We start from the raw sequence: 22,521 nt of genomic DNA, 5'->3' as shown, positions 1-22,521 counted from the left end.
TTCAAAAATATTCATCAATACGTTCAATGTTAAAATATTTTGCTCTATTCTGTATTAGTAATTTAAATCTAATTTAAATGTTCTCATTTAATTGTAGTCTTTAGTGCCTTCTGGTTCCCTGCAGTGTGCAACTTTCAAAATCACCATCCTATCGTTTTTTTAAGGAATTCAAAATAAAAATATTTTCTGATGGGAGGGATTCATTATAATTTATTCCAAAATCTTACTTCAAATTTATCTAAATCCTTAGTCCATTTACAACTTTCTAAAATCAAAGTTTTAATCACCCTTTTGCTGTTTATTCCAGATTTTTTTTTTAAAAAGTCCTTAAATTTGGACTTAAAACTTCTTTCACTAACGATTGACAAAAACTCACCAGGTGCTAATGGTTCCAAAGGTTCCAAATAGCTGAAAAGCAATTAATAAGCAATTTCTGACTGATTAGAAAAGAAGGTATGTGAACCTAATGCCCATAAAGGTGTCGATTATGGTTTGAGCAAAAATGACTTTCAAGAGCTCTAAACCTACTGGGGACCACGATCTTGTGGTCTCCTCACGAGGAGCGATTTATGGAGTACTTGTGGGCGATCTCAAGTCTTCACTTTGTAGCGGTGTCACGAAGAGCCAATCGACTTGCTGGCTCTTCATTCCACTGCAGTCATCAGTTCCGCTTTTTAATGTCTTCAGTTTGCCATTTCTTCCCCAGACGCCAGAGTCATGTATTTGAGATGGATGGCCATATAAATTGAATGAATGAATGCTTATTTAACTATCATAATTGAAAGGGTTAAAAAAAGATAAAGCCAATATTATATTAATTGCTGTAAATAATGGCATCGTGTAGTACTGTAGTCAGAAAGAATCAGAAGATTAATATTTTAGAACTAAAACATGCATAAATTATTGTTAAATGATGGAATTGGGAAGTTTAATTTGCAGAACTGTGTAGGCTATTAACCAATGCATTATACCTATACCAAATCAATTGCAAGAGAAAGGAATAGGCAATTGAATAATTAATCAATTTTAATAAAGTGAAAAAACCTCTGTATATTCTAGAATATGAAATTTGGAAGATAACAGTTTGAAAAACTGTTTTTTTTTTAAGTTAGTAGCCCTTCTGAAGAAATTGCATCTGATTTTAGTGGGATATATTGCTAAATAAACATAAATACAGGTGGTCCTTATCTTATGGCCACAATTTTAACCAAAATTTCTGTTGCTAAGCAAGACAGTGGTTTGCCCCAATGTACAATGTTTTTTGCCACAGTTGTTAAGCAAATCACCACAATTAGGTGAATCATATGGTTGTTAAGCAAATCTGGCTTACCCCATTGACTTTGCTTGTCAGAAGCCAGCTGGGAAGATTACATATGTGATCATGTGACCCTAGGACAGTGCAACTGTCCTAAATGCATGCCAGTTGCCAATTGCTCCATGTTTTGATCATGTGACCATAGGATGTTCCAACAATTGAATATGTGAAAAATGGTCATGAGTCACTTTTTTTGGTGCTACTGTAACTTTCAACAGTCACTAAACAAATGGTTGTAAGTCAAGGACTACCTATATAATTGAATTTTGTTCTATGAAACTCTAGATATGTACTAAAAAGAGACTCTATGAATGCAAAGCATCCACATAGAATATGGAAAAGCGAGGTATCAGACGTGAGATTCAGAGTACTCAATGTATTGGTTGAATTGTCAGCACTTAAATGTAATTGCTTTTAAGAGCGGACTGTTTTCCAGAGATGAGAGCCTTTTAGACTACATATTTTATACCTTTCAATATTTTAATCCTTGAAATGTGTTCTATAGTTAGGTATCTTGTGTAATATATAGTTTCCTAGTATCTGTGTATTGGAATGTTCTTTCTGATTGGGAAAGTTTTATTTATTGTCTTCCTTAGTTTGTTCCAACAGAAGCTATTAATAAGAAACTTGTTTACAAAAATGCCTTCTTATGACTGATTTCTCATTTGTCACATTATACTATTATGAAGTATACTAAAAGAAAGCTTATTTTTTTCTATGTATTTGTTTTAGATTATTTCGTTTATCATTCAGAAATGCATTAATTCCTGCTTTACTTGCAGGAGGAAGAGACTATTAATTCCTAATGCAATTTTCTGTAACCAAAAGTTTTCTGTCAGCCTGATCTATGATGAAAAGGTTATATTCTGGACTAGATTGTTTAGGGTATTTTTCAACAGTAGGAATATTTAGCCACAACTTGCAATTTTTAGTCAAAGTAAAGATTTAACTATGTTTATATTCAGTTGATAAATTAAGAGAGGACTTAACCATACCCATATTTGGCTAAGAACTCCTCTAAGACATGCCAAATATTTATTTCAAGTGCTTTTAAGTTGAAGTAGTTGTTTATTGATATAGAAATTAAATTAGCAACCACATCCTTTGAAATATATACTATTTATACCACACCTCTATATTTGTATAAGCACTTAAAGTGACTTACAGCAATTAAAAAATAAAACAGCAAACACTAAGTTGATTACGCAACCTTTGTACAATTACTAGAATTCTATATTACAGGTTTAGGGACTTTGGGTAAAATTTATTTAGGATATAGAATCTGTAAAAATAAAAGTTTGAGAGTTTTGAATTTATTTTACCAGAGAACAGTAAATTCTGCAGAAGGTTCTTTTAAGAACTCTACCAAGTTTGTTTAACAAAGAAAATTTCTCTTGTGGCTAATTAAAAATACTGTCCTTTATAAACAGTTGATGTCTCTAGGTCAGCAGTTTGTAACTCCTCACTGAGATTACAATGGTAATAAGAACTCTCCAGTTTCCTTTTGGTTGTTTATAGAAATAGATATGATTATATTTTTCTGTAAGCTTTCATAATCTAATTAAAGATTACATTTTACTTCCACTTGTTATGTGGCATCTGTTACATCACCTGTTTCTATAGGCAAAACCTACAAGAAAATTCTGTGAATGAATAATTGACATTTTATAGAAACAGGAAGCATTATTAAAATAGAGGACTACATTTTTCTATGTGTTTGGCTACATTGCTTATTGAGTGAGATAATTTTGAGGATAAACTCTAAATTTATTATATTTCATTCTAGATACTACATTGTATGCAAAATATTTTCAAAAAAACAATGCTAATTGATCTCTGCCTTTATTGAAATGAAATACATGATTGGAATGTCAATATTACAAAACTACCATGAAATAAATTTTAGATAAAAATCAGGGATTTGTTTTGTTATATATTTCCAATCTAACAATATGTTCTACCACATCCAAATGTACCTTATGTATTTATAGCTTGCCTTTATTAATTAGGTGGCCAACAAGGTGGCCAACATGTGCTACATGGCTTCCTCCTCCTATTTTCTCACAGCAACCCAGTGAATTGCTGTGAATTGGACTGAAAGAGTATGAGTAGCCGAAAGTCATGCTGGTTTTCATGGCTAAGGAGGAACTAAAACTCACAGTCTCTTGGTTTCTAGCCTGGTGCTTTAACTGCTAGACCATACTTGGATGGAATTTATATATATTTGGCTGAAACAAAAATGCTTGGATTCTTCTGTGCATTGTTATTTTCAGGCTCCTATGTGGTGGGCTTGGAATGGAAATGAGAACCTGGGTTTCATCATTCTGCAATTTGAAATGTACAGGCAGTACATTTAAATTGTCCTTTCGTATAAAGGTGATAAAGAAATCTTAAGGTGACGAGTAGTGTTAACTGTTAAATGAATGATAAACTGCATGTATTTGTACTGACCCTAGGAAACTTTTGTCTTAGGCCCTGTTTTGAAATATCTCTTATCTAGATTTCCATGAAGATAGCCTTGCGAGATGTGGATGGCCCTTCTGTAGATCCTTGGCACTTGAGATTGAGTGTCTGTCAGTGACTCATTTTCTGCACTAAAATCATGAAGGTTGTACCAGAAAAGAATGCTGTGCGAATCCTTTGGGGCCGAGAACGGGGAACACAAGCTTTGGGAGCACAGCGTCTTTTGCAGGAGTTGGTGGAAGACAAAACCCGTTGGATGAAATGGGAAGGGAAGGTAAGCCACATAGCACATATTGATTCATCTAATGCCAATACCGTCCACCATGATTGGCAGGAATTCTAAAGGGCTTTTAATATTTTCCTGCTTTACATGGAGGTGCGTCAATGAAGTGTCTCAGTCATCCAGATAGAGTTGTCTGGAAATTAAGTCATGGCAACTGGACTTCTTTTCTTCTTGGTTCGAAACGTTTTGTTGCTTATCCAAGTAGCTCCTTTAGTTTAAACAAATTGGTTAAGGGAACCCCTTGTATAGGGACATTTTGGATTATCACATCCTTAATTATATAAAGAATCTAGTTTACAGTGAGCTGTGCAGTATGAATGTTTTGCCTGTAGATAGTTCAATGTACTATACTTGCAGAATAATAGATTTGGATTAATTGATATCATATACGTGCTGGTTTTAAAGCCTTTATGAAATGATATAACACAGAGTTCCCCAACGTTTCCGGCTTTGCGTACCAGCAGGGAGGGAGGAGTTGATGGTTCTACTCAAGCAGCTGGCAAGTAAGCGCATACATGCAGCTGCATTTGCACGAGGGGTGTGCATGCTGCCCTAGTGCTCACTTAAATGGAGTGTGCACATGAACTTGCTGGCTGTTTCCTCAGCTCGGTTGCAAACCCCTCAGCGTCCGCTAGTGGGCCATGGGCCATAGATTGGGGACTCCAGATATAACATATGGAAGTTTTAAGAATGTGCCATTTTCCCAATGTTGATTTCGTAAAGCAAAAATGATAATACATATCGAAAGTACTTTGAGCTTAGAAACTGTTGTGTACTTTTTAACTTTCAGAAAGTTGAGTTACCGGATAGTCCTCGCTCCACTTTTCTGCTAGCATTCAGTCCAGACAGGTAACATTTATTTGTTTTTTATTATGTTCAAAATATGTTCTGTTTTGGAAAAGATGCATTTGGCAAAATAACCAGACTTTTCCAGACTTTGAAAATTTGAAGTGTACTATGCCTTTCCACCAAAGAAATAAAATTTAGGGTGACTAAAGTGAAGAATGAAATGCTAAAATACTATAACCCTATTAACATATTCATAAAATAAAAATTTCAGTATCAAAATTGGTCATTCACTAAATTCTTGCCTAAATTAAAAAAGATGACTTACTATTAGAACTACAATTGATCCCAGAATTTATGTTGCTAAATGAGACATTTGTTATGTGAGTTTTGCCCCATTTTACAACTTTTCTTGCCATAGTTGTTAAGTGAATCACTGCAGAGGTGAAATTAATAACATGGTTGTTAAGTGAATCTGGCTTCCCCATTGACTTTGCTTGCCAGAGGTCACAAAAGGGGATCACTTGACTCTGGGACATTGCAACTCTCATAAGTATGAACCAGTTTGTCAAGCATTTGAATTTTGATCCCGTGACCACAGGAATGCTGTAATGGTTGTACGGGTGAAAAATGGCTATAAGTCAGTTTTTTCAGTGGTGGTGTAACTTTGAACGGTCACTAAATGAACTGTTGTAAGTTGAGGACTACTGTACTACCTTTGGAAAATTCTACAACTCTAGTTTGTGAATAATCCTCCACATTTAAATTAAAAAGCAGATTAGTTTATTATTGCCTTTTCCTAGTTGAGCTCTCAAGAAGCATTGGACCATAAGCCCATCTTATATTTTCAAGTCAACATGACTGTGATGAGAACTCTGGTTTAAGGTTTTTGGAGGCTTCAAGTTGGGGAAGAGTGATTTGGTTGGAGTTATTGCTGTGATGTTTCTCCTGTTCCCCTCCTGAATTAACTGCTTACGGTGTCTTTTTCCCCCCCAAAGGACTCTCATGGCATCAACTCATGTGAACCATAATATTTACATCACAGAGGTGAAAACGGGAAGGTGTGTTCACTCGCTGGTTGGACATCGACGCACACCGTGGTGTGTAACTTTTCATCCCACTATCCCAGGGCTTATTGCTTCAGGGTGCCTCGATGGAGAAGTTAGAATCTGGGATTTGCATGTAAGTTCTTTCTAGTGCACATTTATTTCTCTTTTTATGCATGGATGGTTTCGTCATGGGGGAAGTTACTGCTTTTAAGAGTACATTCCTTTCCACTCTAAATCTGTAAAAAAAACATCAGGTGGGTTCTGGATTGGTTTTATATATTAAAAAAAAGTCTTCCCATAAAACTCTGTGGCATGAACGGGTATTTTTCATGATTATTTTTCCTTAGTGCAGAAGAGCTGAAATGTTTGTGTCGACTCAAGTGATCTTTTTCTCATTTCTCTGGAATGTGTGATAATTCCTAGGTAACTTTTACAGACAATATATTACAATGTGCTTGTGGTAAATGAGATAAAGAATCCTAGTTTCACTATGCAGGATGGGGGCCTGTGATAAAAAAAAATGAAAGGATATGTGCTGGTCCTTATTCAATTCTAGATTTAGCTAAAGGTGAGAATAGAAACATGTTTTGGACAGGTTACTTTCGTTTTGACTTTTCTTTGTTTCAAAACCTTTGGTGACTCTACACTGACTTGCTCTCAGGGTGGAAGTGAGAGCTGGTTTACAGATAGCAACAATGCCATTGCATCCTTGGCTTTTCATCCAACGGCTCAACTTCTGCTAATTGCAACAGCCAATGAGATTCACTTCTGGGACTGGAGTCGCCGGGAGCCTTTTGCAGTTGTGAAAACAGCTAGTGAAATGGAACGAGTCCGGTGAGTAATCTTGGGAGTATATCTAGTTAACAAGGAAGTAGAGAGTAACTGTTGTTAGGAGAAATCCTCAGTTAAAAGCACTTGAAGTATATTTATAGATCAAAAAATGAGAATGAGTAACTGACAAACTGGATATACTATGGGAGATTGTTTATATTGGCTTCGGTGTTAAATTTGTTATTAGCACATTTTGATGGTTTGTAGTTTGGAAATTATCAGGGAAGGATACATAACTTATTCTAAGTTTTCCAGACTACTGCAATGCGCTCTACATGGGGCAGCCCTTGAAGAGCATTCGGAGACTTCAACTCGTCCAGAATGCAGCCGCGCGAGCGATTGTGGGTGCACCTCGGTACACCCATGTTACACCTATCCTCCGCGAGCTGCACTGGTTACCGATCGGTCTCCGGATACGCTTCAGGGTGCTAGTCGTCACTTATAAAGCCCTTCATGGTATTGGACCTGGGTACTTGAGAGACCGCCTGCTGTCAATTACCTCCCAAAGACCCATTAGATCACACAGGGTGGGCCTCCTCCGGGTTCCGTCTACCAGCCATGCCATCTGGCTACTACCCGGGGGAGGGCCTTCTCTGGCAGTTCCGGCCCTTTGGAACGAACTCCCCGCAGCGATTCAGACCCTCACCTCTCTCCAGGCCTTTCGAAAAGCCGTTAAAACCTGGCTGTGCCGGCAAGCCTGGGGTTGATGAGTTCCCTCTCCCTCTCGACTTGTGTGGCTGTATGACTCTTGGCTATTTTAACTACTTGTATTGTACTTTTGTGTTCCCTTTCCCCCTTGAGTTGTTCGCTGCCCTGAGTCCCCCTGGGAATAGGGCGGCATATAAATAAAACAAATCTCAATCTCAATCTCTCCAAAGGAAGAGTGTATTCAAAAGTGGGGGTTAATACTCCAATTTGAGATTAAGCAATAGTCCTATTCAAATTCATAGCTGCAACTGCCTACTGTTGTATTTCTTTATCTGAAATAAAGTGAGACTCTGAGACAGTATTGCTTATCTATATCAGAGAGGCATGCCATTTTTAATGAGTTTCAACTCACCTATCCTGTTGCACTTCTTTAACAACTATAGCCTTTCACAACTAGCACAGCAAAGTAGTTGGGCAATAGTATGCGATATGTTGAGTGACATAGCAGAAACTGAGGCATATAAAATATGCAGGTGGGCATGAATATTTATTAAATGAAAATATTAAACTATAAAAAGGCAGTTACTTTAGTGATTGATATTACTCTGGATATTTTATTAGCCAGAGGCATCAAAAGCCCAACTATCTGGCTGATAGAATCAAATGGCAGCGTAAGTCTTGGTGAACCTGAAAAGTAAAAACTGCTTGAAACTGCTCTGCAAAGTTTTTGCTTACCTAGGAACTAGTGTTTGAAAGAAGACAAACGAATGAAATGGGTTGTTCTTTTGGAGGCTGTCCTTTAGGTTAAGCTAATAAAAGTCGGAAAATAATAGGTGATCCCAATAACAATCCTACAATTACCCAATGCACAAAAGACCTAAATGCATCATGTTGAATTAAATTAACTAACATTAACTTTTGAAATGATAATTTACTTTAAACAACTTTAAACAAAAAATTGTAAGCTAGAAGCATTGCTGAAATATAGGGGGTTTTCTCTCTGTGTGTGTACAGCTGACTCTGAAAACAATAACTGAAAATATTTGTAGAAGTATTGCTGCTTAGAGAGATAGATGCAATCTAATTTCCAAAATCAGGCACTTTTTTCTTTCAAAAACTAGAAATGTGGCAAGTTTATTATAACTTGTAGATATTGGCTTGAACAGCTTGAGTTAAAATTAAATCTTCGTTTCTATTTCAGACTAGTACGATTTGATCCCCTTGGGCATTATTTACTTACAGCAATTGTTAACCCCTCCAACCAGCAGGTAATTGTTTTGTGAATCATTTGGAATTAGATATTCTCTCTGTGCAAAGCTAGAAGTTTTGGATGAAGCATGAAGATGCTTCGTAGTATAGTTCTCTGTGTTATTAATTTAGTGTATGTATTACTATATGTATGTTATTTTTTAAACAATTTTAAACAGACTGATCTGGAATAGCATGATCCAGAATCATTAAAGCTCTAGGTTGTAATTTTGAAGCATTTGAACGGGTGACTACTGGATAATCTATTTTAGTCTTTGGTACAGAATGGGAGGACCCAATAAAAGACAAACTTATATATAACTAATGCATGAAATGTACAACTGAGCTAATAGGAATAATTCCACTACCATATTGCAATGTTTGTTGGCTTTCTTTGTGCTGATCATAGTTTGAACCGTATTAGCTGCATTGCTCCCTTTGAAAGAACTGTACTATATCTTTGTGGGAATTTACAGCGTTATTACATGGAATTTTTTGAATCTAACCTGACCATTCTAATAAAAGATTGTTAGTAATTCTATCCAACGCAAGAAAAGCATTTTACGCTTTATCTTTCTGTTTGAGGGGTCCCCCTCCCATGAGTTGATTGGTTGTGTGTACTTTATTCTGCAGAATGATGAAGAGGTGGAAATACCTGTGGATAGTACAGAAATACCACATTATCGTCAACGTTCCATTCTGCAATCTCAACCAGTGAGACGCACACCACTCCTTCATAATTTCCTGCATATGCTGTCATCACGCTCTTCTGGTATCCAGGTGGGAGAGCAAAACGCCATGCAAGACTCTGCTACTCCCTCCCCTCCTCCTCCTCCTCCTCCTCCTCCTCCCCCACCACCTCCCCCTCCTCCTCCTCCTCCTCCACCACCACCTCCAGCTAGTGAAACCTCTAGAGCATCTGCCTATAACGGCCTCAATGAGCCTGTCAATTACCCCTCAGTAAAATGTTGCCAGCATCTGGGGTTTTTGTGCCTTTGCAGGCGATGTTCTAGTGCAAGACTTCCATCTTCTCTCTTCCCATCCCAGGACAACGCCCCTTCCACATCCTCTGGGTCCACTGGCACTTCCTTTTCTTCTGTGCAAATGGAACCTTACCAACCCCAGGAGCAGGCATCTTCAGCACAGCAGGAGCAGGGACTCCTTAATCGACCATCTGCTTTCAGCACTGTTCAGAGCAGTACTGCTGGCAACACCCTGCGCAACTTTAGCCTGGGCCCCACTCGTAGATCCCTTACTGGGTCTTTGTCAGGCCATCCGTCCAGGATCTACCCAAGACAGATGGCCTCAGGGTTGGAGGGTTCTGAGTGGACTCGAACAGTGTTGAATATGGGCCCTCGCTCTGAGTTGGAAGGTATGCCTCCTCCTAGAACCAGTGCCTCTTCAGTGAGTTTGTTGTCGGTGCTGAGACAGCAGGAAGGAAGTTCCCAATCCTCTGTATATACTTCAGCTACAGAAGGGAGGGGTTTCCCAGCTCCTGAAGCTGAAGCAGAAAGCACCAGTAGTACTGGCCCAAGCAATCCAGCCAGCCTTCGCAATGAGCTTCAGTGTGACTTGAGGCGGTTCTTCTTGGAATATGATAGGCTTCAAGAACTAGATCAGGGGATAAGTGGTGAACCTAGTCAGTCACATCAGGCCCAGGAAATGCTTAATAACAACATTGAGCCTGATAGGCCTGGTCCTTCTCATCAACAGACCCCACATAGCAGTGAAAACAATTCCAATTTGTCACGGGGGCATCTGAACCGCTGTCGCGCCTGTCACAACCTGCTGACTTTTAACAATGACACACTTCGCTGGGAAAGAAGCACACCCAGCTATGCACCAGGGCAGTCCCAAAGCACATTTGAGGGGGTGCCATCCAGCAGTAGCCAGCTACCACCACCTGAGAGACTGGAAAGCCGAACTTCTCCCTCTAGCAGGCTGCCCCTGAGAAGATCTTCTAATCCTCAAGAGGAAAGGACTGTGAGAGGGGTCTTTAATCAAGAGACGGGGCACTGGGAAAGAATTTACAGCCAATCTGCTTCAAATAGACCTGAGAATGTATCACAGGACGCCTTAAACCAGGAAATGCCTGAGGAAATTTCAGAGGAGGATTCACTCAGGAGGTAAGAGTGCTAGATTTTTCTAGCTAGATTCCATCTTGATTTGTCTTTGAAGCCCCACCAAGTCTAACCTATTCTAAGTATTCTAATATAAAAGAGAAAACGTTCTTATCAAAATAATTTGATATTTGCATGAAGGACTATTTTTTAAAGGAGGATTTTTAAAGGATTTGAAATGTAAGAAATTAAAATTGTGCAAGGAAAAAGATGAAACTTTCTAGGAGAAAGTGACTTTTCTATTCAAATCTTGCTGAGAGACTTTGCTTGGATCAGCTATTTTTTTACAATAATTCCCATGTTCTTCTGTTATGTGATAATTATTTTAATTGTAGATTTAACAGTAGAGTTTAGAAAATAGTTGAGCTAGTATGTTTGATCATATTTAAAGGAATCTTCTGTACTAATTAAAAATATTGCTTTTGCTTTCCTTTTTCTGTGGAATTGGGTACTACATTTAATATTTTATACTTGCACTTTCACTATTGATAATAAAATAACCAGATACTCTAAAATTCACATCTCAGTAATTTTCTATCTGCTTCTGTAATTTTTTAGTGAAATGAGATTTTTTTGCCCTAAATTTATCTAGTGTTAATGTTGTCAGGTTAATGTTGCTTTGTTTTAGATTAGTAACTAATCTCAACTCTAGACCAATTTCTGTAAATTGTACATTAGTTTTCTCTCACATTTGGCCTGCAATATTACATCAGTGCCAAACAATTACTTAATAGATAAGAGCTGTTCCCCTGAGACAGAACTATTGATGTGTCTCATTCATGACCTGGGTACAGATTTCATCAATATTTCTTGGAAGATCCTATGATATATTGCAGGAATATAGTGGTGTATAGAGGATTTATTCAATTTCGGTTCTATATTTCTTCTTTTCAATGTTGTATAATTTATTTATTAAGCAGTTATTGGAATGGTAACATCAAGTTTATTTAGATAAATTAATGAAAACAGGTTGTGTTTGATATCTCTTTGGGTCTGGTTTCCTTGAGCTGGTTTGTCAGTTTAAGAATTTACATGTTTGGTAAACCATATATCTTCACAGATGAATGGAATTAATGATGGCTAAATGAATGCTGTGTGCTGTATCATGTTTTACAGAGTAGCTATGTGTGAAGAAAATTCTGATCTTTGAGCTATCTTGTTTAATTATCTTAGGCTAATCACATAGTGTTTAATAAGCTTCTAATTGGTTTTCATAATTGACTTCTTGGTCTTATTTTTTGAACTGGAGGATATAACTTAGAACCTTATTAAAAAGAGCATATGTACCCATCCACAGAGTTTAATTTGAAAGCATCTAGACTCTATGCATATAACTTCTGATTTAGCCTTGAGGTTTTGGCCCACAGGCATATGTATTATGCAAGATTTTGAGGATGCATACACATTAAGATGAAATAAGACCATATGTTTGCCTTCCTGCAATAAGGGTGTGAAATTTTAATTTTCTCCAGTGACCTTCAGACTGATGGTGCTTGAAAGATAGGACTATTTGCTTACAGAATTAGAATTTTTTTAGAATTGATTTTATTTGTAGGCCGCCCTTTTCCCTGAGGGGACTCAGGGCGGCTCACAGAAAACCAGGGAAGGGGGAATACAACACTAAGACGACAACACATAATAAAATAGCAAACAACATGCATACAACATTCGGGCGGGGTAATGGTCCTCATCCCCAGGCCTGACGGGCGAGCCAGTTCTTCAAGGCTGTGCGGAAGGCCTGGACGGTGGAGAGGCAGATGGTTTTCACCATCTGCCTCTCTATATCTGTTGGACCCAAAGGTGATTGTGCTATGCAGATATATGTGTTACTGCATAGAGTATTTGAGGGTGATGATAGTGGACCAGAGGAAAATAATTGAGTAGCATACATGAACTAGAAGTCTTTCAGCCTTTGTTCTCATTTACACATTTTTTACTTAGATGAATCTTTCATTGTGTTCTGTAGAATTTACTTCTATGCATGTATACCTAGGATTGTAAAGAACAAAGCCTATAATTAACTTCCATATTACTATATGTTTGCAATATACTCTAATATAGTACAGAAATTCTAATGTTGAATTATAGATACTTGCAGGTTTGACTGATAGATTGCAGATTCTCTTTTAACTTAAAGTAGTACTGTCTAATTCACATTTTCAGATTATTTATAACTATGTTTTATATGCAGCTCCATCCAACGGGACCCAAGGTGGGTTAAAATAAATTTTAAAAAAACCATAACATTAAAATAAACTCTGTAACAAACAACAGCTAAATAATAGTTGCTGAAGGACAGCCAAAATATCTAAACACATAATTGGAGCCCCCCCCCACTTCCTCCCCAATCATCAGTTTATTCCAAAACCTTTTCCCCAAAGCAAGATTTTAATGGCTTTCTGAAAAACCAGTGGACTAGGAATGCTTTTCCAAGAATGGGAGTCTCTAATGAGAGGGGTCTGAAGATGACATTTCCTAATAGAAGGGACCTAGACAAGGCACATTTTCCCCTATCGCCCAATTCATTGGGAAAAAGTGGTCACATAGATACACAGGTCCTAAGTCATATTGGGTTTTGAAGGTGATAGCCAGAACTTTGAATTGCACATAGTAAAAGATTCTGAAGATTAAGAGATTTTTCATTTATTTGAGATGATAAAATTGCTGAACCTGTGGTCATCTTTCTTGAATAATTTAATATTAAAATACTAAGTTTCCACTGAAACAGAAAATAAGAAAGGTGATCTAAGGAAAAGTTGGAGAAGAAAAGAAAAATAAATGATAATAGCCTAGACTTTTACTGTCCGAGTTTAACTGTAATTCGGAATAAGACATGCAGAAAAGGAAAATTAAAGGAATCTATATTTGTTGTTTCTTTCCTCTCTCTTCCTGAATTTTATGTTGCTCATCTAGAAACAATATTTATTTGGAATGAAAAACATGAACATCAAAACTAAGAGGCATTGGCAAAAAATCAATAAAGTGGTAACAAATGAAGGCACTAAATCTCCTGTATCAAAGTGATGACTAGAATCTTGTCCTAGTGGACCACCACTAAAGTTTGAGCCAACAACGTACTGCAGCTACCAAAAAGTCAACCCAGTTCTAGGCTGCATCAGCAGAGGGATAGCGTCAAGATCACGAGAAGTACTACTATATAATGCACAGAGCCAGTTTATTCAATTCTCTGCCTTGGACTCCTGGCTTCCTCTCTAAATTTTCCACTTTTGTCACTAATTTGTTTTACCTTTCCAGATATTTTATTAACATCTTCTTTCATCACCTGTCTTAGTTGTACAAATCTTTCATTTGTTTTTAAAAATATCACTTTCCCCCCGTCTGACCAAATTTATTTATCATTAAATAAATTCTGAAGTGTATCTTGTGTAATTGCAGGTTAATCAGATGAGTCTCTTCTGTCCTGTTTTGTCATTTTTCTAATAGTCATTTTTAATCTAAAAGCAAAAAATGTCCCAGGTAGACAAGATAGAAAAATACAAGCCTTCCTTCTTACAAATTGAAATGTCTCCATAGTAACTCAGCCTCACATCTGAATTTTTGCTTTATCTTTTGTTATGCAGAACTTTAGAAATGATTAAGAAATATTCTTATGCACTGCTGTTATCTTTAATTAACTTAGTAATGGCATAAGTAATTTAAGTAATTTATATATGCAGGTAATGTCCTTGACTAATGACAATTGGAAGAATTTCCATCATAAGTAGGTGGGGTCATAAAGTGAGTAATCATGTGACCGAATCCAATTTTGCAACCATTTTAACCACAGTTGTTAAGTGAAGTTGATTTTTTTTTATTATCAGAAACTGGCTTAGAAGATTGCAAATCACCAACAGGACACCACAACTGGTTATAAATGTGAGCCAATTTCAAAGAATCCAAATTGCAATCGTGTGGGAAGAGTGGCAGATGTCAGAACCTGGGAGCAGAGTTAGAAGAAAAATCAGCATAGAATCCCTACGTAGCCACAAGTGAACTAAATCCAACCTCTCTTGGATTCTGTTGTCCCTTATCTAATCCCATGGAGCTCCTCATAGTTGGGAAAATTCCTACGCATACATATGATTAGTGATAAATCAGTTTTAATTGGACCGTCATGTGTGGACCTGATTTTTCACACCTGAAATCATGTCACCCCAGAAATGGTGCAATGCTTGTAAGTGTGAGGACAGTTTGTAAATATATTTTTTTGAGGCTGTCCTAACTTTGAACTAAATGAATGGTTGTAAGTACACCTGTAGTGAAAATAAAAACAGCAGAATAAAAAAACAGAGACTATATCCTTAGCCATTAAAAACTCTGAGATCCTCTCTTAATTGAGCTTTGTGCCAATAAGTCTTAAAATTTTAAACCATAGTCTATCTTGGGTTGTGTTTTTTAATTCTAGTTTTGAAAAATAGTTTAACTCACTACAAGGAGTCTTTGCTGCAAAAGGAAATTTCTCTCCAGCTAATTGATTACTTCTTAAAGTGAATAATTGGGATTGGGATAGCAAGGCTATAAAATCTGTAGTGGTTCTTCTGCAGTTAGGAGTGCAGATAAAGGTCCAGGGTTTCCGGTCTAGCTGCAAAACCTTTTCCATTTCTGCAGTTATCAGAATGAAATGTGGAACTGCCGTCCAGAACGTATGTGGTTAATCTCCTTTCTTCAATTCAGGAAGATAAAAGTCCACTATTATTCGTCTTCCAGTTGGCTTTGAAAAGTTGCAGCAGCTCTCCACACTTTTAGAAAGCTTTAGAGAACATCAGGCTGCCATTCCCCACTGGAAGCAACTCCGTTGTTCCAGGTACATATTCAGAGCAGACATTTTCATAATATTTTAGAATTGACTCAAATAATCAATGGCTTGCTTTGTCAGCAGGGGTGGTCAGCTAATTGATTAGTGACAATAGTACTTAGACTTATATACTGCTTTATAGTGCTTTACATGTTATGTTGGAAATTGTCTGTCCTTCCCCCCCCCCCCCTTTTTGAACTGTGAGCCGCCCTGAATCCCCCCAGGGAAAAGGGCGGCATACAAATAAAGGGAAAACTAAACTAAACTACAGCACTCTCTAAGCGGTTTGGAAAATAAATCAGCTAAGTTTGCAGGCTCTACAATTGAATTTAGGCACAGGTAGCCCTTGATTTACGACCACAATTGAGCCAGAAATTTATGTTGCTAAGCAAAGCAGTTAAGTGGGTTTTGCCGTTTTATGACCATTTTGCCACAGTTAAGTGAATTGCTGCAGTTGTTAAGTGAACCATGTGGTCATTAAGCAAATCTGGCTCCTCCCCAATTGACTACGCTTGTCAAAAGCTGGCTGGGAAAGTTATAAATGGTGATGACACGACCCCCGTACAGTGCAGCTGTCATAAATACATGCCAGTTGCCAAGCAACTGAATTTTGATCATGTGACCGTGAAGGTGCTGCAATGGTCACAATGTGAAAATCGGTCATAAGTCATTTTTTCCAGTGCCTTTGTAACTTTGAAGTCACTAAATGCTGTGCCTGATATTCTGTTCCTTTTTCGTGTAAAATCTCTCAGTAAAATGGGACTTGAAAATGCAGCTAGATATTATGTGCTTATAATTTAACATTGGGATCAAAGTAATTTCAGAGTTCAACAGCATCATTCATTTGAATCTACTTGAATTTGATTTCTTCCATTTCCAAAATGCCTATTTAAGGCTTACTGAATGTCTTCATCCTTTTCACAAGGATATGATCATACATTATAAGGATTTCATTTGTTGAATTAACTGATCTTGAAATCCTCATAGTCATACCTGTCACGTCCATTCTCCTAAACCATGTTTTACCTATCTTCTGCTGGCAGCAATCATTTGCCAAGTTACTTTTAAATTTTGTTCAGTTACATTCAGGTGAAAGTTTTAGGAAAGATGTTAAGTTTTCCTAAATCTCCAAAGCATTCCAGTGAAATATTTAATTTATTTAAATAATTATGCTCTTCTGTTTAAATTAAAGCAGTTTACGTATCCCTCCCCCCCTTCCATGGGATTATGGTGCTAACCTTTTATAGACTTAAGTTTTCCCTGGTCTCTGCCTTCCAAGTATGTTGCATTGCAACTTTAATTGTGCCCATTGAAGATTGAAGATTATTAGAATTATAATTCAGGATGGCTCTCTGTGGTGGTGGGCTGCCCCAGATTTCCTGGAACATTCAGATACAATAATTGTGTACATACTTGTAATTTAGTAGGGCAGCATGGTGAACTGCATTGGAAGGTTGAAATATGATTAGAAGTGAACATAGTATAAGAACTTCCTATATTCACAAGAACCTTCCTTGAAAGAGACATATTTGGTTTAAGTTCTTGACAGGTGCCACATGCATGCCCACCTACACTTCAAATTACATTCTTTCATCCCCTGCAATTTTATGTTATTAGAATATTTTTCTGCTTTCAAACCAGCAGAGGGCACATTTCTCAAACTTTAAACGGTAAGTCAATAAATGTTTCCTCTAATTATGGTATCACAATACTGCTGTAAAACAGAATTTAAGGGCTAAAGCATTCTGCTATTTCTTCAGCAAATACACTTTGAGTATTTTTCTTCATTGTCTCTTTCATAGAAAGAGAAATTTAGTCTGACATGATTTATTTTCTCTGCATCTGTAATAACAGCTTGTGCATTATATGAATTTACAAATTTCCTAGCCTTTCCTTTCCTTTTACATTTCTGCCCTGGTATATATATATAAAATCATTCTGATCAGAGGTAGTTAATATAAAAACACGATTGTGAAACAGACAAGTAAGAAAGGATTTACAATTGGGAATTGTCATGACTGCAAAATATTCTAAGAGTGAACAAGAACAGTAAAATGTGGGAAATGGCATTTTGTATATTCCCAGTGACGCTAACATACTGCTCGGGGAGGAAAAAGAAGCTTGAATTTTTCCAGTTATTTCATCCTTTTGCTAATTGTATTTGAGCAAACTTTTTCACCATTGTAGCTTCCTGTCGTATTTTAAAAATCTTATGTCTACTATTTCATTATTTCTTTATTTCGGTTCTTTTTATTGTTCAGATTTGTTGGGAGTACATATGGTTCACTTTCATAAAGGATAATAGAGGGCATCATGTTACCATGTGCATCACTTGGGAGTGGCAGATTAAAATCAGAGGTACTTTTTCTAGATGTAGTCATTCTGTCATCAAACCTAAGGTAGAAATAGGAAGTTTTGACTCAGTCACTTTAATCATAGCTTAAATGGTCCAACTTAAATGGTCTGTGTCATTCTAAACTAAGTTTCTGCAGTTTCCAAGGTGCAAAAACATCCTAAAAGAAAACAAATGTTTATTTTATTTATTTAGTTCTATGTGAACCACCTATCAGGATAAAAAGTAGCTTTCAAGTAATGGCAACATTAGGTAAAATGGTAAAAATACTTACAGCCATTGTTATTGGAGTCTTCTCTCTTCAGGGATTTTTCACACAGAACAGTTGGTGTTAAGAGCCTATTTTGGGAAGGAGGATAATTTCTTAGAATTGTCAAAAACATTTTCTTTATCTTTTTTTCATCATCAACAGATATTTTAATCAGATTTATGTAACATGAATAAGCAAGCAAGAAGTAGCTCATGCGTGAACTTTCCTGGGTTGTTACATGTTGTCCTCGAATTATGACCACAACTGAGTCCCCAAATTCCATTGCTAAGCAAGACTGTTATTAAGTGAGTTTTGCCCCATGTTATGGTTTTTCTTGCCACAGTTGTTAAGTGAATCAAAGCAATAAGCAGTAGTTATATATTATGAATGTGTATGAATTTTATTTGGAATGTGTTTGAATGAAATGGTGTAATACTCCAGATAGCCATCTTTTCAGACTTTCTGACTGTTCCGAAGAAAAGGCCCTGAATATTATGGAAGTGGAAGAGTATTGTATGCCATGATGGTGAACCTATGGCATCCGTGCCAGACATGGCACATAGAGCCCTCTCTGTGGGCATGCGCGCAGTCTCCCCAACCCAGCTCCAATCCCGTTTCTCCATCGTGTTTCACTCAATCAGTTCCAACTTCTCGTGAAAGAAAAAGATCTCGCAAAGTTGGAATTGATTGAATGAACTTTTTTACTCATGTGCTTCACAATGGGGGAGACAGGGTTCCATCCTCCTCTTGAAGCCTATTACGACACAGGGCCACAATGTGACCCTGCGTTGGCTCGGCAAAAAAAAAAAAAAGCAGTTGCTTTTCCTGCAGAGCTGCCTGTGTTGGGATGCCCCGGCTCCCCATCAGTTAGCTGAGCGTGGGCACACTGCTCCTGGGCTTGTCGGCTTTCGGACATTATTCTCACCACCCAGAACCAGTGCAGGGGTTTCTTCCCCCCCTCCCCACGGGGTGGGGGGTGGGAAGAGAGAAACAGAGGGAGGCAGAGAGGGAGAGAGAAACAGAGGGGAAGGGAAAGAGAAAAAAAGAAATGGAGGGAGGGAGGGAAAGAGAAATGATACTGCAAAAGTTTTTCTTTTTTATTGTTGGTAAAAGTAATATTTCAAAGCAGAAAAAGTCACCCCAATGGAGTCTTTGAGGGCTGAACACTGAGAGGATTTCCTCTGCCTTCTGCATTCCCACCCTCACTAAGTGATCCTACTGAGCCCGCTTGCAAACTCTGCCGAGCATGGCTCCAAGCGTTTGGCTCGCAAGTCCCTCCCGGCCAGCACCAGCGCCCTGCCTCCTCTGCTCTCGCTGACCAGAGGTGGGGCTCCATGCAGCCGCCTCCCAACCAGAATGTCACGTTGGTTTGCTTGCTGGTCACCTCTGAAGAAGGAGCTGCACTCAGGCTGCCCAGGCCCTCCTGCCACGGGGGAGAGAGGGAAGGTGGGGTCTCCTCGACAGGATTCAGGTTTGAGTTGCCTTATTTTGCATTGATCTCTAATGCTTAGCTTTGCTTACCATCCTCCACTCCCACAGCCCAAGTGGTTGGATTTATACGACACGTGAAGCTGGACAGGAGAGCACAGATAGATGGATGGATGGATGGATGGATGGATGGATGAGACAGAGAGAGAAAGAGGGAGGGAGGGAGGGAGGGAGGGAGGGAGGGAGGGAAAGAGAGAGAAACAGAGGCAGAGAGAGAGATAGGGAGGGAAAGAGACGGGAGGGAAAGAGATGGGAGGGAGAGAGAGAGAAAGAGAAAGAAAGGGGAGGGAAAGAGAAATGATATTACAAAAGTTTTTATTTTTTATTGTTGCTAAATGTAATATTTCAAAAGCAGGAAAAAATGAAGGACATAAAAGTGCATTTATCACATTTTTCTTAGAACAGTTAGCTGAACTCTGCCTTTTTAATCATTATTTTAGGTAGTAAAATCTCATTATTCAGGTTAAATTGCCGTGTTGGCTCTTTGCAATAAATAACTGGGTTTTGGGTTGCAGTTTGGGCACTTGGTCTCTAAAAGGTTTGCCATCAATGCTTTAGAGGCTTGTTGCTCTCTTCTGGAGTTAACGTGTTCCACTGATTAATTATTCTGTCAGGAAATTTCTTCTTAATTCTAGGTTGCTTCTCTCCTTGGTTAGTTTCCATCCATTGCTTCTTGTCCTGCCTTTAGTGCTTTGTAGAATAGCTTGACTCCCTCTTCTTTGTCATAACCCCTGAGATATCCAAATACTATGTGATATTCCTTTAATGACAGCATTACTTAACAATTGAAATGTACGTCCCATTTGTGCTTGTAAATTTAGGACTGTCTGTATTGCTAAGAAAATATTGCCTTTAATGAAGATGAACTATTCCATTACAGAATATCATGTGTTTAGTTTCTAATTATAGATGCTGTATTTTATTCTTTTTGGTGAAAGGGAGAGATTACTGTTAGCTACACTTACTTTTCATGTAGCAATCTTAAAACATTTATAGTCCTGAAGTGGATCAGGAGACCGATTTAAAATGAGTCTGTATTATTTATTATGTATATTTCATTTAACCAGTATGTGTTTCTTGAAAAGCTTAGAAGATAAGTATTATTAATATTAAAAAAAACTAAAACGTTAAAAACTGTCTTAGAGAGGAGAATTACATTAACTGAAAAATCCACATCTATTTTGTTTAAAATGTAAATGGTTTAAAAGGTAGTAAAATAGCTTCACGTTGGGGAAGCCTTCTGGGGAGCCTTTTTCATAGCCAAATCATTTTAGTGCTGAAATACTATGATTTTGAATGTCCGTCTTCTTAGTTTAGTATAGATGTGTTAGTGAAACAGTTCTCTTCCTCGTCTGAATTTGGTGAAAGAGCTTTTAAATTAACCTACCACTTACCTGTTGTGCTAATTTTGTATTTTGTAGCAACACAAAGCTGCTTACCTATAGAATTTATTTCAGGATGTGTTAGACTGTTATCAGCACCAAGTTAATTTAGCTACTTGCAGATCATAGTAACAGTTTCAGTTTCAGAAGACAAAGTTATAATTCTGAGATCCATTACTTGGGGGACCTCTACATCAGTAATTTAAATGGAAAAGTAATAATTTTTGCTTTGTCCAATGTAGTCATATTGTTCTGTTGAATAACATGCATTCAAATTATTATTTTTTGCATGTTCACTTAACTGACTATTCCAGTAACTCTGAATTGCTGCACATTTAGTTATATAGCTGACTTCATTAAAGAATTTCTTCATTAAAGAAAAAGGTTTTTAAAAAACCCGATATCTTCCAGAGATGCACCAAAATTGTCCTCCTATTTCAAGATAATTGCTGCTTTTAGATACAAAATACTAAGCTAGAAGAACAATTAGCCAGGCTCAATAAAGTATATGAAAAATGCCAACTGAAGCAGAAGGCTAATATTCTGTTCTGATAGAAACTCCGTTTGAGTAAGAAATATTTGTTTATTTTTTTCTGAATTAAAATTTGGTGATATAGTTAGATAATTCCAAGGAATGAATTATCATTATCTGCATGATACATTCCCTTCTACAATAATTTGGTCTTTTAAGTGTGTCTCCCCTTTGAAAAGTCTGAGCTGTGGCTCAGTTAGAGGCATGATAGGGACATAGTCTCCTTTGAAAACTGGAAAGAAATGTTGAAATGGCTGTCCGTGTAAAGATAAAACGGCTATCTACTTCTAGTAGAATTTGACTGGGAGAGTCTAAAGTTAGAACAGTGGGTAAGTGAGTGAATCCTCTGGGTTTGTAGAAGATTTTAAAGTGTATATTGTAGTACCATAAGGTGTTAGGATAGAGATTTGGAAGAGGTGACTATTTCAAAGCATCTGCAAAACTGAGATTTCTAATGTAGAAATCTTATGTATAACAAAATGGGAACTTCTTGCTCTCACCTTTGTGTAGTTGTCATGGTTTTGTGATAAACATATTGAGCTAACTTTCTATTAGAAAAAAAGGTAAAGTCTCTTACTTCTCAAACAACCATTTCTTATCAATACCATGATTTAGTCTGTCTTTACAGTTGCAGAGGTTGGCATTGGGACTCCACTGTTTTTAACTACTGCTTTCAGGTTGTTTATATAGTAGAAGAATATATATGATGGTTATAGGAAACTGAGTTTTTGAGATTTGAAGGAGTTCAGCTCCATTCCCCCTTTTCATTTGATTGCTTGTGAATGATAGAAGTATATATGGATTGAAAAATGGGGAAATGTTGATAGATACATTCTGTGCTTGAAACCTAAAGATGCAGTCATGAACATTGGCCCTTTTGATAGAGACTCTGTTTGGGGTTTCTGTAGGTTTTCAGGTATAATATGCAAATGCCTCTTACATTTTTTATCTTTTTAAAATAACCAAATTTATTTTTAA

General features: G+C 37.3%; 1 protein-coding gene across 5 annotated transcripts in view; it reads left to right on the top strand.

The window, feature by feature from the left end:
• The window catches only part of AMBRA1 (autophagy and beclin 1 regulator 1), a 137,487-nt gene that overhangs the window by 3,537 nt on the left and 111,429 nt on the right, over nucleotides 1-22,521 (top strand). For 3 of the 5 annotated variants that reach the window (XM_014070546.2, XM_087720259.1, XM_014070554.2), the window contains 6 exons: nucleotides 3,816-4,052; nucleotides 4,852-4,910; nucleotides 5,846-6,029; nucleotides 6,558-6,730; nucleotides 8,577-8,643; nucleotides 9,257-10,749. In XM_014070546.2, the coding sequence (XP_013926021.2) occupies nucleotides 3,918-4,052; nucleotides 4,852-4,910; nucleotides 5,846-6,029; nucleotides 6,558-6,730; nucleotides 8,577-8,643; nucleotides 9,257-10,749 (2,111 nt within the window). In that variant the 5' untranslated portion in view covers nucleotides 3,816-3,917. The remainder of the gene's footprint in view (nucleotides 1-3,815; nucleotides 4,053-4,851; nucleotides 4,911-5,845; nucleotides 6,030-6,557; nucleotides 6,731-8,576; nucleotides 8,644-9,256; nucleotides 10,750-22,521) is intronic. The other 2 variants (XM_014070575.2, XM_014070582.2) reach the window with 2 other exon arrangements.

Source organism: Thamnophis sirtalis, unplaced genomic scaffold (assembly GCF_051295495.1).
Source record: "Thamnophis sirtalis isolate CommonGarterSnake01/CBP01778 unplaced genomic scaffold, rThaSir2_p1.2 scaffold_1, whole genome shotgun sequence".
Taxonomy (NCBI): Eukaryota; Metazoa; Chordata; class Lepidosauria; order Squamata; family Natricidae; genus Thamnophis; species Thamnophis sirtalis.
This window is presented reverse-complemented; position numbering and strand designations above follow the sequence as displayed.